The 17,295-nt window shown below is 36.3% G+C and overlaps 1 protein-coding gene across 1 annotated transcript in view; it reads left to right on the plus strand.

Moving 5' to 3' along the window:
* Positions 1-17,295, plus strand: part of CNTN1 (contactin 1) — a 235,892-nt gene that overhangs the window by 171,373 nt on the left and 47,224 nt on the right. The window contains 5 exon segments of the mRNA XM_030479376.1: positions 581-705; positions 2,670-2,787; positions 4,354-4,504; positions 4,983-5,110; positions 7,714-7,889. Coding sequence (XP_030335236.1) covers positions 581-705; positions 2,670-2,787; positions 4,354-4,504; positions 4,983-5,110; positions 7,714-7,889 — 698 coding nt within the window.

Genomic DNA, 17,295 nt, shown 5'->3' on the forward strand with positions numbered 1-17,295 from the left:
ATCTTACCACTCATAGTGGAATCATCCCAACTATTCCCATCTTAAGAACCATCATTCCTTGACTGAGGCTTGTGCCACAAAACTGTGGCATGAAAAGGTCATACATAACATCTGAATTACCTTCAGAAGATTTCTGTCTCTTCTCATTGACTGTACAGAACATCTGCTGACTTAAGATCCTCAGTTAAGTGCTTGAACTTCACTGAGATAAATTCAAAATTGATATGGGAAGATTGTTAATGCTTGCAATAGGTAAAGCTAATAAATAGGTTAATTTGCTTAGCAAAAGCAAAAATGCTGGGGCATTTTCAATATTAAATTCTTAATTAGCTTCTCTGGACCAAGAGAATATTTTCTTGTAGACCTTTCAGTACTTACATGGTTTTGCACAATTTCCTCTCATTTAACTATCATTTTTATGGTGTTACTGAGTAATTTCCACATTGTATAATCTACAGGTCAGTGTAAGTGGTAACATAACTTTGGACACTCGTGAAAAAGCAGTGGAATTAATACAACATAATGCTAATTAAATATGTATCTGCTATATTTACAAGGCATCATGGTTTTTATCTTTCAGCTTCTCCTGAGTGGGTAGAACATATCAATGACACAGAGAAGGATATAGGCAGTGACCTATATTGGCCTTGTGTAGCTACAGGCAAGCCTATTCCAACAATTAGGTGGTTGAAGAATGGTGTCTCGGTAAGTATATTGCCATAGATAATACAGGATTGATGCAAATGATTTTTTGAAGCGTGCATTATTAAAAGGTTAAAAGAAAATTAATTATAATGATACAAATATCTGCCGATCCACTCGCATTAGGCATTAAAATCTACTTTTTTAAAGTTCCATCTCAGTCTTCTCTTCAGTTTTCTGAAGAAATGAAGAGTTCAGCATTTCTTTAGGTTATTTAATATTCAGTCTGAATTATGAACTTGTCTTTTGACTACATGTTGAGAGCTGGATATCCCTTTTTCTCCAGTCCTGTTTAACTAAATGCTTTTTTCTTCTCTCTGGATAAAAAATGTCTATCAGCTTATCTCCAAAAATAATCCTTTTTACCACATTAAACATGAGTGTGTCTTTAAAATTGTAAGACAAAATAGAGTCAGTGGAGACATGAGAAGAAAGAGTAATTTTTAAATTACCAGTGTTTCTGTATCATGTGCTTTTTCATGTTTTTTCTAGCCACAGAATATGGCAAAATTCCATTATTTTAGGTGATGTGAAGTTTAAATGAGTACCATTTGATAATTTAAGTTTATTACATTGGATATTTTGTTTAAACAAAGTAGATTTTCTGTCCAGGCATTTCAACAATGTATTTGATATCTATTGCTTATACTCTATGATGAGCCAAAAGAACAAAGAGGATAGAAGAGGGCACAATGTAACACTGCATCTGTTGAGCTGTGGCGACACTGATCTTGGCAAGCAAACAAAAAAAGACAATGAAGCAGCATTGTTTTGGCTTTATATTGTAAGAAGAATGTGGGAGCTTGGAGGGAGAACAGGGGTATCACCATCTGCCGTATGGAGTTGGCTTAAACCAGGAAAAACAATGCTGCTTTCTAGCTTCAGTAGTTATTACAAACAAGTAATTTAACAAGTGAATTGCTTGATGGTCCTCACTCAGCTTGGCTTTCATTGACAAAATCTCCATGCTGGATTGCAGAAAGTGGTGTGTAATTGTGCAGTAGTACACCAGAAGATTATGGAGTTTGTAAATATTATGAGATGATTTCCAAATGGAAAATAGAAAAAATATTTAAATTGCCTTGAAAATATAGCTCATTTATAAATCAGATAATTTTTTATTAGGTATTTTGCTTAGCACAAAACAAAGATTCCTTGCAGAAAATCTGATTTAAATGTTTTAATATAAAACAGTGCAGGAAATATGTTTTCTTTAATCTCTTCCTTGTTCAGATAAATAGTATTCTTTTAATCTTTCACTGCTCCATGCACTCCAATTTACTAATATACAAGGTTTAAAGTTTTTCAGCTTGAATTTCGGAAGAAAACAGAATTTATTAAGATGATCTTTCAAAAACAGATAGACATCTACTTGTAATTTACAAAATAATCCACCACACTATGTCTTTTTATACACATTTTTTTAGAAATAGATTAAGTACTTTATTTTGATTTACTATGTTTTCTTTTCATACTAAAAGAAAGTAATAGAAAATAGTTTATGCTGCTTCTCAGAGGAATCATCTGAAAAACTCCTACCTCACTGGGACTTGCTTTGACCTTTTACTGTTGTAAAACAATGTACATACAATAGAAGGTACTGAACAGCGAGCATAGCGAAACAAAGCTTAGTGCATAAAATGAATTTCATTTCTTGTTTCTTATTTCTGAATCAGTAGTGTTTGCACTGATATGGTAATGGGACTGAAGAGTAGGTGTGTCAAGTGCCACTCAGCTACGACTTATCCAGAGAAATATCGATTGACACTGAGTCTTTCTTTAAAATAAGAAGGTGAACAGATTGTCACAAAGACTGAAATGTAACATGGGTAAAATAAAGTCTCACTGGTGTTTTAATGTTATATCCCTAAAAAAAATAAAACAGAAGAAATATGGAATGGGTATAAATTCATCAGCATACATCGTCTATATGAATATCTTGTTGTTTTATTGATTCTGTGTTTTAGTTCCGGAAAGGTGAACTAAGAATACAAAGTCTGACCTTTGACGATGCCGGCATGTACCAATGTATAGCAGAAAACACGCATGGAATTATTTATGCAAATGCTGAACTGAAGATTGTGGGTCAGTGGGATTATTTGCTCTATTTACTATTTCAGGTTTGAGTAAGATAGCAGTCATATTTGCAGGCATAGTTTGGTAACAGATTCCTATGAGGATAAAGCTAAAAAGGCTCACTCAGTCTAGTTGGGTTTTGTCAAGAAATTGAGGAATCAAGTTCCTGATTTGCAGGAAATGTTTGTTATATTATATATATTTCTGATGTTTGCTTGCTATCAGTTTGCTGCACTATCAGTTCTCAGAGGAACTGATAGTACAGAACTTACATGAAGCACGTAGAGTTATTGGCTACCTTCTCAAGCTTGCAAAACTTGTTGAGGAGCATTTTCTTTTTTGTTTATCTATGCTCACTCCTCTGTGGGTAAAATATGCTTTTTTAAAAACCATGCTGTCAGTCACCAAGCCTTTAAAACTCTTCCTTTTCACTTTCCCCTTTGCTTTTGCCTTCTACAATCTGCTATGACCAGCTGCAATGGTTGTGTGCAATATAGCTGTTCCATTTGGTGGCTGGGGGTAGTCATTAATCCATTGTTTTCCTAAGGAGCATCCTATTGAAGGTTTGACTTTCAGATTCAGAGTGCTCAGGCTTAAAACAATTTCTGACATTTTTACTGATGTCATTAGAGCAGGCATAACGGCTTTCCTAGGAGATTTCCTTGCAGAAGTTACCCTGGGTTCTTTCCATTTCATGCTTGCCTTCAGACCTTCCCAAGAGCTAAACTATCCTTGACTTCCCCAACCCATTGCACAACAATACTTTGTCCATTGCTGTTCTTCCATTACTAGGTACTCACTACCGGCCTGAATTACCCAGAAATGAGCACTTGATGCTCATTTGCAAAATTCAGTTTTCTTAAGATGTGGATGTTTGTCAGTTTTTCTCTGTACTGCTGTAATGAACTTATAGCCCTATTTCTTTAAGCTGTGTACATTCGCTGAGATGCAAAATAATGAAAAGCATTTTGTCTTTATACAAAAGAAAATTAGTAAGCAAAGATCTAACCTCAGATAAGTAAGAGTGGTGCTTGTTACACTTATGTCTCATTACTTGTGTACATCTGAGACTGCACCTAAGGCCAGTCAGTCAAACAGAAAACTACAAAGAGGAGGAAGTGTACAACCTTAATGTTGCTAGAGGGGGGTTAAAATCAATGAAAAGTAGAACAAAGTATTATTTGAAAATATGATTGAATGAGCCACTTTATGCAGAAATTGGTCTCCAAGAATCTAAATTTTATTAGGACTGATAAAAAGGCATTTGAAAAGGAGGAATTTTCTATTGATTTTGGTGGACTTCGATGTTGTTAGATTAAACTTAGATGGAAGTCCAGAAGTCAACAGAAAGAAACCTCTAGCATAACGCAACATATAACTACAAATGATTTTTCCTATTTTAGATCACCATCTATTTCTCAGGATATCTTTTATCATTACAATTTTTCTTACTGATCTGAATAATGGACATTTGCATACAATTCAATAGTTTTGTCATTTACTTCATGTTGCAAACAAATTGTATTTTGCAGAAAAATCACTAACAACAATACTTGTGTTAATTTTGGCTTTCAGCTTCACCTCCTACTTTTGAACTGAACCCTATGAAGAAGAAAATCCTAGCAGCTAAAGGGGGTCGTGTAATCATTGAATGCAAGCCCAAAGCTGCTCCTAAGCCAAAATTCTCCTGGAGCAAAGGAACAGAATTGCTTGTAAATGGGAGCCGGTTAGTATTGACTGTTAGTGGACACTGTGAGTCTTAAAAATGCTGCCTTATGTTTCTATTTATCCCGTAGGCTAGTTCTCACTTTTGCAGACTTCAGGAGTAGGAGACTGTGTAATTTCAGAACAATCTGCCAGAATGTTACTGCCAGTGTGGATCCAAATAGCTAGTGGGGTATCCAACTGTTTGGTGCTGTTCTCATTTCAGAATTGAATGATATCACAAAACTGTAAGAAAACTATTAGAATGGCTGCAAGTGAGTGAAAGTACATTCTCTTGCTCCAGCAGTGTGAGGCATCTAATCATGCCACAGTCTAATCAAACGTTTTTTACTGTAAGAGTGTTTATAACTGCAGTATTTATATGTGAGCTTCCAATAGACATCTGTGGTTTGTTCTTTCACTTACTACTATTCTACTGAAAGTATTGTTTTCTGATATAAAACCTAATTTCTCTTGATGTATTTTTGCACTTTCAATAGCATACGTATCTGGGATGATGGGAGCCTGGAAATTATCAATATCACAAAGCTAGATGAAGGTCGCTACACTTGTTTTGCAGAAAATAACCGAGGAAAAGCTAATAGCACTGGTGTTCTAGAAATGACAGGTAAACCTGTAAATTGCATTAGTTTGTTTTGGGTAGAATCCTTTTACTCAAAATCACTAATTTTTGTTCCAGCATTTTGCAAGCCATTTTATATCTTTTCTTTCTAATTTAGATGTTCATTAAATAGTGATGCTTTAAAAACACATTGCTCAGTAGAAACAGAGTATGTTTGCACTAGTTCTGAGACAGTATCTCAATTTTCAAGATTCATTTTTCCATAAGAGATTATTAAATCTGATCCATTGACACATTTTAATGCATTCATTAAAATTGGTAGCTTAGCACTCAGGCTAAGGTGTGATTCTGGGGCCATGACTCAAACAGAGAAATGGCACTCTTACTGACATTCTTTAGTTTTTCTTTTATTTTTTTTCTGGTGGAGTAAGCGGGTTTGAGAGAGCATTTCAGTTAAAGAACTATGCATTAAATTGGTGCAATAGGTACATATAGCCATATGGCTGCACTACTAAATTCCCTTCTTTTATGGGTGTTTTTATTTACTCATGGAGGAATGATACCCTTAATTGTTTATTTTAAACCTGATATCAAATAAATAAATAGCTGTAGAATACAGACAGGAAAGATGACATCCATGAACAGCTATGTCTGTCAGGTATCCCTGATAGTAGAAGAATGATTTATCAAATACATTTTTTAATGTCTGTTCCAGAAATCATGCTGGAAGTGACAGCTCAATGCCACAATATAGATGTACTAATGTAAGAATTAATCTGTATCATCAGCTCATATGAAAGCATTTTTCTGGTTGATTTATATCAAATTTATTGTACCAAATTAATTGTAAGACTTTTATTTTGCTTAATGAGATTTGTTTAATATTTGCAGTTACTTTTTATCATTCTTTTCAGCTTTATACATCTTAATATTACCCTCAGGCATTTAATTATTTTGAAAGGTTATGTAAATAAATATAGAGCCCCTTAATAATTATACCTTCTAAAACCAGAAGGAACATTTGCATACTAAATTCACATGGTGAAACACTTAAAACATATGTTTATAAACCTTATAAACTAGATACACAGAATTTTAAAATTTTGGAGAATTCTGCTCTAAAAAGTAGAATTAGATTTAGATTAATCTAAAAAGAAAAAAACAAAAGACTAAGATCTCTCCCTTGCATCACAGCAGAAACAGAAGGGTCAGATGACATATTTCAAAATTATTTTCACATTGTGGACAATGAGAGTTGATGAAGAATGCTTTGAAGATGGTATTCCCAAGAACATTGTGTGGCCATAAAACATCTTAGACATTGTGCATGACTACAGGAATTTTGAAAGTTAAATCTGAAGCTGACAGGCACTGCAAATCTGATGGTTTTTCCCACACACTGTTTGTTCACTGCCGCTGGACTGGTAGAATACTTTATGCAAACATTTAGAAAATCACTGATAGTAGAACCAAATTCTGAACATACAGGCACAACACTAGAATGGAGCGTGTATGCTAAGCATGTGTCCATAGCTGAGACTTTAAAGATCAGATATTAACAGATTGCTTCAATGCACTATGAGATGCTCCATTCTGCAGAAGTCAATAGTTGTGCCATCCTCATAGCCTCAGTATTAAGCAGGTTTTACATTACTTGAGTAGGGGAAGGTTTCTCTCAAAGGCAGATTGACAAGTAATGTTGGGTTTATTGAGGATTTTTTGCTGTTCTGTGTATTGTGAGGTGTAGTATGCACCCTGGAGCATGCTCGAAACTAGGTCTCAGCTAGTAGCAATAGCTCTTTTTCTTATGGATGTTGTCTTCCAGGTTTTGGTCCTCTATTCCCACGCTCATACTGGTGGGAAAGATATATATCATGGCATAAGGAAGATACTCTGTGGCTTTTTATTTTATGATAATAATTGAAAGAAAAGCAACAGGTCTCAGTGATCCAGTGAGTCCCTTCCAGAACAGGGTTGTTAATTTGCCGTATGAGATTGATGCATACTCCAAGAGCTCTAGCAAGTATCACGAGACCTCTGCCTTTTCATTTGGGTTTTTTTTTTCTGTATTAATATATAACATTGCTGGGAGATACACAGCTTTCTTCCTTTTGTTGTATTATTTCCTCTTCCTTTCCACATGTAGCTATTTGCGTAGTTATGCATCCATTATATTGTTTCTTAGTAGATAAATTAAGATCTCAATCCCTGCAGTACTCTAATAGAAATTTGATTCAGCCTGACAACTGAGTTGAACTTTCCATTCATTAAAGAGACAGGTTTTAAAACATAAGAAATATTATTAAAACAAGAAATGCCACACAAGTCACATAAGATTCATCATATGTCTTCATTCTACCTGAGATATAGTCAATGAGTAAAAACAGCTTTAAACAGTCAGTAATGTGATTCAGAGACTGAAACACCCAGTTTCTAAGGACAGCTGAATAGAAGTTAGTCATTTCAGTTGTAAAAGGTTTCCTTTGTTCTCTGTAGTTTGGTCCTTTGAAATGTAGCTACATGAATAACATGGAAACTAGAGTTTGAGGGAGCGGTTGTATACATAATCAAAGAGTTATGGAGCTGAGCTTGCATTTGGATAAACATTTATTTATTGGAATTTTCCATGTTTGCTGTTAACTTCACAGAAGCTACAAGGATTACTTTAGCTCCATTGAATGTTGATGTCACCGTTGGAGAGAATGCTACCATGCAATGCATTGCATCCCATGATCCCACATTAGACCTGACATTTATCTGGTCTCTAAATGGCTTTGTAATAGATTTTGAGAAAGAGCACGAACATTATGAAAGGAATGTTATGGTAAGATACTATAGATCCTTATTTAATACGTGAAAGCCTAGTTTTCTTTAATGTGAATAGCTGTCTTTTCTGTTTCACTTTTTGTATTGTGTTGGTTCAGGTCTAGAAAGACACAGTAGGCTAAGAACATAAAATAAAATTGCAGTTTAGATACTTTACAGACATGTAGACACTTGCAGGTAGATACCTGAAATCAGATATCTAAATTGACATAAGTATTTTGGTACCTCAGTTAAATCCCAGTGAATAAAGCTGGTAAGTAGGTAGCCTTATCGTAAACAGGGTGCAGATTATCTTGGAAATGTGCGCATATGCATTCACTTTTCCTTACTCATGTTTTTCTCATCAACATTTCTGGTATTTGGCACAAAACCAGGCCAGATGGTGGGTAGGAGTCAAACAGTGTGTAAACACTGAGCAAGAAGAGTTGGTGTGAAGGCTAAACAAGTTAATACAAAAACACTCGTTTTGGCATATAGAAAGAAGAATCATAAATCTTTCATGTTTGCATGTATGGTTATCTCTTTACAGTCTTCTATCATGATTATTCAAAATTACCACCTTGATTAGAAAACCCTTCTCGTTATGTCTATTCAAAAGCTGATTTATCTAATATTCAACAATAACCTCAGAGTGGTTACCCATATGTATATATTTATTCTGTTGTTCTGGGTTTAAATGATACAAAAATCCTCCATATAGGTACTTTTGCGGTTTATGCTCCCAAGGGGAGCTGTGGATGTGGAGAGAAAAGATTGCTAATGGTACCTGTAGTGTCTGAGAATGCCAGAAAGCATATTCAGTTTCAACTCTGTGTTCAAAATTATGTACCATGTAACGGTGCCTCCTACAGAGTATTTCTCCTAAGCTGGAAATACGATTTCATTTTCCACAGAACAAGAAATTTTTTCTCTCTTTCTTTTTCAATATCTGTTTATCTCTTTGTGAGATGTTTCAAGCAGAACTGGTTTAGACTGGTTTGGAGCAAACCAGTCCTTTGAAGAGTCAGCTTCTTCATTTGCTGACTTGTAAACATCCCTGAGAAGTGACACTGCTCTCTTTCAGTGAGAGACAAGTCCTTGTACGACAAGCCAGTAGAAGTACACTAAGATCAGCTGAAAAACATTTAAACCCAAAGCCCTTTATGCCATAAATTTCCCCAAAGTCTGTGTCCAAACTCAGCAGCAGGGTATTAAGCAGCTTGAAGTGTATCTTGTGTTGTTTCGGGAATTACGAAATCTGTAGATCTTCACTAGTACACTGGGATCTTTCAAAACGTTTCCTGCAAGTGGCTATTAAGCTGCACTTTTGATAGGTTTATATCTGCACTTTGGTACTAATCAATGCATAAGACTTCTTGAAAAAGCTCAACTCCCCTCCTAATGGCATTAGTTTGTCCTTAGATAAAGGACTTTATCATATGTTGAACAAAAGTTTTTATGTCATTGACATAATGGGTCTTCCTCTTAATAATGAAAATAGAAGGAAATTGGATTTTTTTCTTTTAGGGAAAATTAATTCTGAAATGTAATCCCAATTTTACAGCACTTTCTAGCAAAGCACATCATGTGAACAAATCTGGACCAAATAAGGGCCTCATCAAGTGCGTAAGGTGTAATTTTCTGTGAAGACTGACTTAATATTTAGGTTCCCGGCCACCTGTTTCATCTTCCAGATAGCCAGTGGTCCTAGATCCCCTGACCCCAAATTCTGATTAACTCCACAATATTTTAGATACCTTATTGAACTGCTTGATTTCGAAACCAAATTAGCCTAGCTTTGCTAGGCTTGCTTGGTCTCTACAGACCTTCCATAGTCTGCAGAGGGAGAGAAGGAGGTGGTTTACTTCATGTGGGTGTTGAATCTCATGCTGGATGATTTCTTCTTTCAAAAGATTCTAGAGATAGATACTCCATAGGATGCAGAAGTAGCTGAAAAGGTACTAACTCTTAATTCACTTAGGCAGTTAAAGTTAAGTAAGTTAGATCCAAACATCAATTAATTTATTTGTCAGTGGTGTAACTCCATCTTCATAAGGGGTACTTTCTTACTTGGTGTGTTCCTTTTGCACTTGATCATTAGTGGTAGAAATTATTTTAGCAGGGGCAGCTTCTTGTTTTGCATTCCTAAGCCTTCCTGCTTTCAAATGCAGAGCAAGTAGAGATAATCTCTGTTCCTTTTCCACAGGCAGCTTAGTCTTCATCAGTCAGTATAGAAGGGACAGTAGGACTGCATGTGAAGTCTAGAATTGCTATTTGTAGTTATTTGTGGATTCAGCACTGAAGTAATAACAAATGCAGAATTTTTAACAAATTCAATGAATACAATAAACGGGTTTATGTAGGATGTGATGAAGAGGACTATGCACTTTTAGTATTTATCTTTCATTCATTTAGTATTGTATTATCTTGCATTAAGGGTTTTCCTCCTTCATGTGCTAGCAAAGGGATTTTCTCCTGCCTACCGCTTCTGTCTGGCAGTTCTGAGCTCAAGTCACTGGGCGGCAGGTTTGCCCAGGCTTTCTTAGATGCAAAGTGGTGAGCTGTTGTGCGTTTGACAGGAGCAAGCTCTAACTGCTATGCTGGCAACAGTGGAGTCCCATGCTGCTACCCAAGCCTTCTCAAACAGAAAAGAAAAAAATTATTCCATCATGAATATTAAAGTTACTGTTGTGCATGCTCTCTATGCTATAATTTCCTGTTGATGGGGGATCCTCATCTGTCTTCCTGATAATATCACTATTAATTTATGTGACAGCACTGATCAACATGCTGAAAATTGATACAGCCACAGTATTAAGTTCTCAAAATAATACTAATATTATTGTCACATACACATAATGGAATGCTAATGAAATTCATGTAAATACCTGTGTAAGTCTTCTTTCTTTAAATGGAAGCTTTGGCATCTCCATCATTGCTGAAGGCAAAACTAATTTGCATTACATTAGCACTAAAACTCATTTATCAAAAGAACATTTGTCAGTGCCATTTTTATTTCCTGCGAAAGTGATATTTAAAATGAAAAAAATATGTATGAATTGGTTAGCTTTCAAAAAGTTACATTGAGTCTTCAAAATCTGACTATTAAATTGATTGTTTTAATTTATGTATGGTTGTTCCTCTAATTATTTGATTGAGGAACTAAATATTAACACATCTTTTCAAATCTCATAGAGATACAGCATTTCAAGTAATCTAGAAAACTCTAATGTTTGGTCATTTGTTATTTATAGATCTGCTTTTTGTCATGTATATTTAAAGATTGAAAAGCAGACTTTAACATATTTTTTAAAAAATATACCCTATCCAGCCTAAGTATATTCTTTTAAGTTTATTACAAAAAATTATCTTTAAAATGTGAAGGTGTGTACTTTTTTAATACTTTTTGAGCCCTACTAATCCATTTGTATGGATAGTCAGGAAGAACTACTCCATACTTTAACAGGCTGAGGTCAGAAACTTGTACATAAACTTAGGAAGAGTACAAATGTAGGCTCTAATAGTCTTTGTCCCATACAGACATGCATATGTTTTAAAATGCTTTCCATGCCATCAGTATTCTTGTGATTGCTGCACTGTTTATTAGTCATCTTAAACAGTATCAGTGAACCTGAAACCCTGATATTTTTCTCACTGCTTTATCTTTAATAACTTAAATTAAGTTGCTGTATAATGGTTCAGGAACTTGGCCTGATTGCAAAGAACTTTCTTTTATAAGAATTAAAGAAAGAGGAAGTGTTGGTGGAAAAATACAATAAGGCTGGATGACAAGTTTTGTCATAGAGACAATTGACTTGTTGCTTGCTCACATTTTCTCATATTAGTAGTGAGATATCCAGAGAACTTGATGAAAAACTCTCTTTGGGTACCTGAGACTCTTTCACACCTACCAAAATGCAGACCTGTATTACCCTATCATGTAATATCTGAATCATTTTAAGTACCTTGTTGAAGTGGTTTGTAAGTTCTGTTCTTGGAATCTAGTGCATTTTTTACATTCCACAGAAGGTAATATCGTTATTTTTACATCAGATAACTCTGAGGCTTTGTGCTGCTTTGTGATCATAATTTATCAGAAAAAGTGTTCCATGGAGCTCCACTCAAAATGTTGAGTTCCCCTCACCTCTGCAAAAAGAAAATAAAGCCAAAAAAACAGAGTTTCAAAATGGTAGGTGCAAAATTGGAGTGACCAAGACTATCTATAAGAGAAACTTGCAGCTTGATCTTTTTTTAAATTTCTTTTTTTTTTTTTTTTTTTAATGGTGAGAATTTTGGAATTTCTTAAGATTTGTTGCATGTCAAACATTCTTGGTTTGTATTGCTTAGTACTTGAGATTTGTTATGAAATTTACATCTTACATTTAAAAATATTGAAAAGTAGAAAGCACTAATTCTTTTCCTATTATGAAATGAGAAAAATCGAATATCCAAGACACTGAACAGAACTGGCCCCAATAGTGAGCCCTGGGGAACCCCAGTTGTGACCGGCCACCAGCTGGATTTAATCCATTCACTACCACTCTTTGGTCCTGGCCTTCCAGCAGGTTTTTTATCCAGTGAGCAGTAAGCCCATCCAAGCCATAAGCAGTCAGTTTCTCCAGGAGAATGATGTGGGGAACAGAGTCAAAGGCTTTACTAAAGTCTAGGTAGACAAAAAAAAAGAAAAAGAGTCCCAGGACTCTCCAAAGGCACTGTCTCAATATATTGCTTTCAGTGCCTTGATGTATTAGGGGACACTTTAGACATTAGTGAGTTGGAAGTCACATATTTGGCTAGGTTTGGGGTAAAATTTGGAGGCAAGGGCCTAATAGTAATGTAGTGAGTATGGAATGAGATGGCTGGAGTCAGTGGTTAAGAACAAGGAGGGGAAGGAAAGCAGAAGGCATAGTGCTGAGGGTGAAGCCAACAGATAGCTCTGACAGAAGACTTTGAGGAAATCTGTTATTAATCCACAGTGCTATTTCGAGCACAAGGAAATGTAGAGGATCAAGATATGCCAGCTTCTGTGCTAGAATTAAAAAAATACACTGCAAAATCAGTTGACTGTAAATTTCTGTGCTTGTGCAACTTTGCAAACTACCAAATCCAAGTGCCATCCCAAGTTAGGTAACGGAACTGAGAAAGCCAGGTATGAGCAGTACTCAGAGAAATGTAGTTTATAGTGTATTGTGAATGTTTTTTATCAGCTGTAAAGTTGTGATCCATGAGTATAAGGGAACAAGAACTGAGCCTTTTTCTGCTGTTGGAAATAATAGGGCAAATTCCCACAGGGATGCTGGTACAAAGCGCAGTGTCCTCAGGCATTCTCAGTGGTATGCTGAATGGAGAATAATAATATATTTGTTGGAAATATTTCCCAGTCCACATTTCAGGGGTAGAATTAGCACTGTACTTCCTTTACATATAAATATAGTTCACTGAAGGAAGAGATTCTTTAGTGGGAATGACTGTGTCATCATTATCCTGCTGGGTTTTTTATTTACTCATAACTTTTATGCCAGCTATGGCTTATAAAACAGTGAGGTAAGCTCTCCTGTGAATAGGATTGAGACAGTAGAGCTGCACTGGTGGTGGTGTCCCCGTGTCATCTCGGATGTCAATATCAAGAAAACAGCTATAATCACATTTACATTAACATTTGTCGACAGCTGTTGGGTTATCTGTTCCGCTTGTGTCTACCACATAACAGATCCTCTACTGGCAGGAACAAAACAATTCACATGAACTCATTAAGAGTTAAACAATTTTTAGGTACAGGTAATAGAAAAAGATGTTTTAAGTCATTGCTGGCTTTGAATAAGCTGGTCTCATCATCAAGAATCCCATCTCTTCCACATTACTTCTTATTGATTCTCTTATAATCTTACCTCTAATGTGTATTAAACACCTCTGAAGCTCAGACATTAATTTTCAAACCTGAATTAAAAAAAAGACTGTCTCTGCTTACCAGGTTCTTCTGTTTCTGCCAAGTTAATTTCATTATTATAAAGAACTTGTTAGCTTCATACTAACATGACTTCCTTTATTGTTGCTGAGGTCCCAACAGATGCAGATACTGCTTTTAGTCAGAAGTCTATATAAATTATTTTTGATCACACAGGGGCATATTCTGATGGTTTTCAGTAGTTTAGTGCACTGGCAAAGGTGATAGTCAAAAGAGAACAATGAATCTCAGAAATAGGTCATACAATGCTATTTTTGACATCACTATTAAAGCATAAATATAGGGCTCATATGATGAAAGTCTTTGCTTGAAAGTTGGTGAATAACTGAGTGGTGAACCACAGATACCCTTGGAACATCCCTGAGTACTGCTATCACTATTTCCAGTCTGTGATTCAGTTTCCTCTGAGTTAAGGAAGGCATTTTTAAACTTAGCCAAGCTGAGGTTTCTGAATGAAAACCTACAGTGCATTCATATCTAATTTGTGGACAGAACTTGCTGATGCCCATGCTCTATTTGCTTTGTAAGCTTTTCTTTTGCCACCAAGAACTTAGGCTTCTTCTGAGGTATGGAAAGCTTCATCACCAACTGCATAAAACCTTGCTCCAGGAGAGCTTCTGAACCAACAAGATACAATACCATATCTATGGGTTGATGATTTTTAAATTATGTTACAGTTTCCCATCTGTTTTTAATCATTTAGATTTTAAGACAACTTCCCATAAGGGAAATGAATGTTAGAGCAAGTATATGAGCTCATCATTAATAAATATAATAAGTATTTTAATTAGAGTGCTCACATAGGGATTAATGAGTGCTAAGACTATTAAAAATTTGTAATCATTTGTTATTGAATTAATAATATGATTATGAGAATTCTAAGTTTATGTAGCTTTTCTAAACCCCATTGCTTTGCCCAACCTTTACTTACATTTATTTGCAGATCAAAGCGCAAGCAATGAGCAGATTCACAGGCAGCATGTTCTTTCTAGGGTGACATTTACTGTTAATGAACTAAAGCTTTATACACAACAGTCAAATAGAAAACTCTTTGTCTCTTTTATTAAAACCAAAACCAAAAAGAACAAAAATAAATAAAAAAACCCACAGGAACTGAAAACTCACAGTTTCAACTTCTGCAGCTTCTTTATCGTAATTTTTCGGAGGGCAAACGAGCGGGTAGCCATCCTCTCTGTTCCTGTATAAGTACTGACACCTCCACTGGTTTTTCTTCCTGAAAGCCATTGACAGCAAAAGGCAGCACAGTAGAGAGAAAAGGCTTACATATGCTTAGTCAGGCAGCCAGTCAGTGTTCCCTTACGTGGTAACCCCTACAGATTTTCAAAAGATACTGTCCTCAAAGGCAGTCCCCCTGAAGTTCTCATGAATAAACTGGGGGGAACCTGCACAGAAATGCCACTGCCTCAGACTCACCTCATCTCTGCATCCTGCGTGCACTTTGGCAAATTAAATTAAAAGCCTTGTCATGCTAGTCTTGAGTGTGAAGTGTGAATATATATATATCTATTCATGGACATAGTTTAATAATAACTAATAGAGAAATGGTCAGAAATATATCAAGAATATTGGATTGTTTACTGATCCAACTAATCTGATCATTGCTAACAGCACTCGTGTCACTCAAAAATTGAAAAGGTACAGCGTAACCTGCATTTCCCTCTGATCCTATTAAGGCAATGGGCTGAAGTATTGCTAGCCAGAATTAAGAAGTTTCTTTCACATGTGCTTGATTTTCCTTTTATCCAATCACCAGTTTACCTCAGAAATTTCTTAAAGATGTGAATTCTTATGTTGGGCCAAAAAAAACCCCAAAATTGGTGTTAACAGATTTCAGTTTGTGCTGAAATTTTATGCCAGCAGAATTTGAAGCTGGCATCCAAAATCCTTGCTGGAGTTTGGAAAGGAAAAGGATAGTTTTATCTGGCTATTTTCATCTCCCCTAAATATAGAGTCTCAACTGGTATTCTAGTTTCACAACATTTGGAAAAGATATAACCTTACTTTTTTCCCCCTTCTTTCCAATCAGGAAACATAAACTGGATGACACAGCTTTATTTCATTTCTTCAGAATGTCTAAAAACAGAGACACTAATTTTAGCCCATAATATTTTAGATATTATATTGAAGGTCTTTGTTGTTCCCTAGAAACTTCCATGGTGATAACACTAGTTTTTACACCTAGATATTTGGCAATTTTATTTTAAGTACCATTTTGCATCTGAATTCCTTTTTCCTATGAAGATTTCAGGATTGAAGTGAGTTATCTCAGTGTTTGGTTTGTTTGGGGCTTTTTTTAATTACATGTCTGAACAATCTGCAATGAATTAGGAAGTCTGAATGTTGCCCCTTTCAGTATACTGTGGTATAAATCCATCTGGTAATCTTTCGTAGCATTTTGACTTACATGAAAGTATTTTTCTGCAATAAAATGCAGGATAGATAAGCAAAATATTTCAAGTGCATTATTTTTAAACATTTTTATAAATGTCTTAACATAAAATGTGGTTTTCAGTAAGAACAGCTGTGGTGTATATAATGCTCTCTGTGCTACTCCTTGTTTTACAGGTGCGTATCTAGTTACTCAGTGGGTTCACAGAGTGTCATAGGATGGAAATATTTTATTCATTTTGCCTATCTGTACAACCATAGGTAGCGGCAGATAGTGGACCACCTGAAAACACAGCTATATATTTTCCTAGTAGTCCAGCATTATCGAAGAGTGTTGAGGAAGAATTAGGGTCTGTGATGGTGGTGCTGATGAGTGTATGAGCCTTGCTGAAGAGTAAATTGCTTCCCTGAAGGTCCTGCTGCTATTTGCCAGGGAGCAGGGAGAGCTGAACCAGGGAAAAGACATGACTGTCAGGGCAGGGGTCTTGCAAGCAAGGGCCCTGTCCTGCAGGGCCCAAATCTGGGGAGGAGGACAGCCAGAGCCAGGCATGGCCAAGGAGTGGCTAGGCAGGTCCATCATGAGGAGACCAGGGAGGTTAGCTGGCCACTCAGCAGGTCAGGACTGGGTGTGCCATGGCAGGAGCTGCAGCTCTGGTGGGGCCCGAAAGGAAGAATTTCAGCTCCACAGCAGCTCCGCAGCAGGGGATCGGCCCTCCCTGAGGCTTCACTTCAGTGCTGCCTGAGGGCACCCATCCGAGGTCACCAAAGGAAGGGGCCACCCTGCACTGTGCTGTCTCAGCGCTGGCCCGGAGCCCCGGCAGCCCACCCTCCCAACATGGGGACTGCAGTTGCTGCCATTGTCCTATCCATCACCATCGGGGATGGTCTTTCCTCTAAGGAGCTGTGACACATGTTGAATGTTATTGTTTGTTCACAGTTGCTGCATTTTAGTATCTCTTTGGTGCGTCTTTATTTAGGCTGTGATTTTAGCCTCTCTGTGATAAAAGCTTTTGTACTGGTTTAGGCTTGTAAAGGAGAAGCCAAACAGTAT

The sequence above is a fragment of the Strigops habroptila genome, chromosome 3 (assembly GCF_004027225.2).
Source record: "Strigops habroptila isolate Jane chromosome 3, bStrHab1.2.pri, whole genome shotgun sequence".
In the NCBI taxonomy this organism is placed as follows: domain Eukaryota; kingdom Metazoa; phylum Chordata; class Aves; order Psittaciformes; family Psittacidae; genus Strigops; species Strigops habroptila.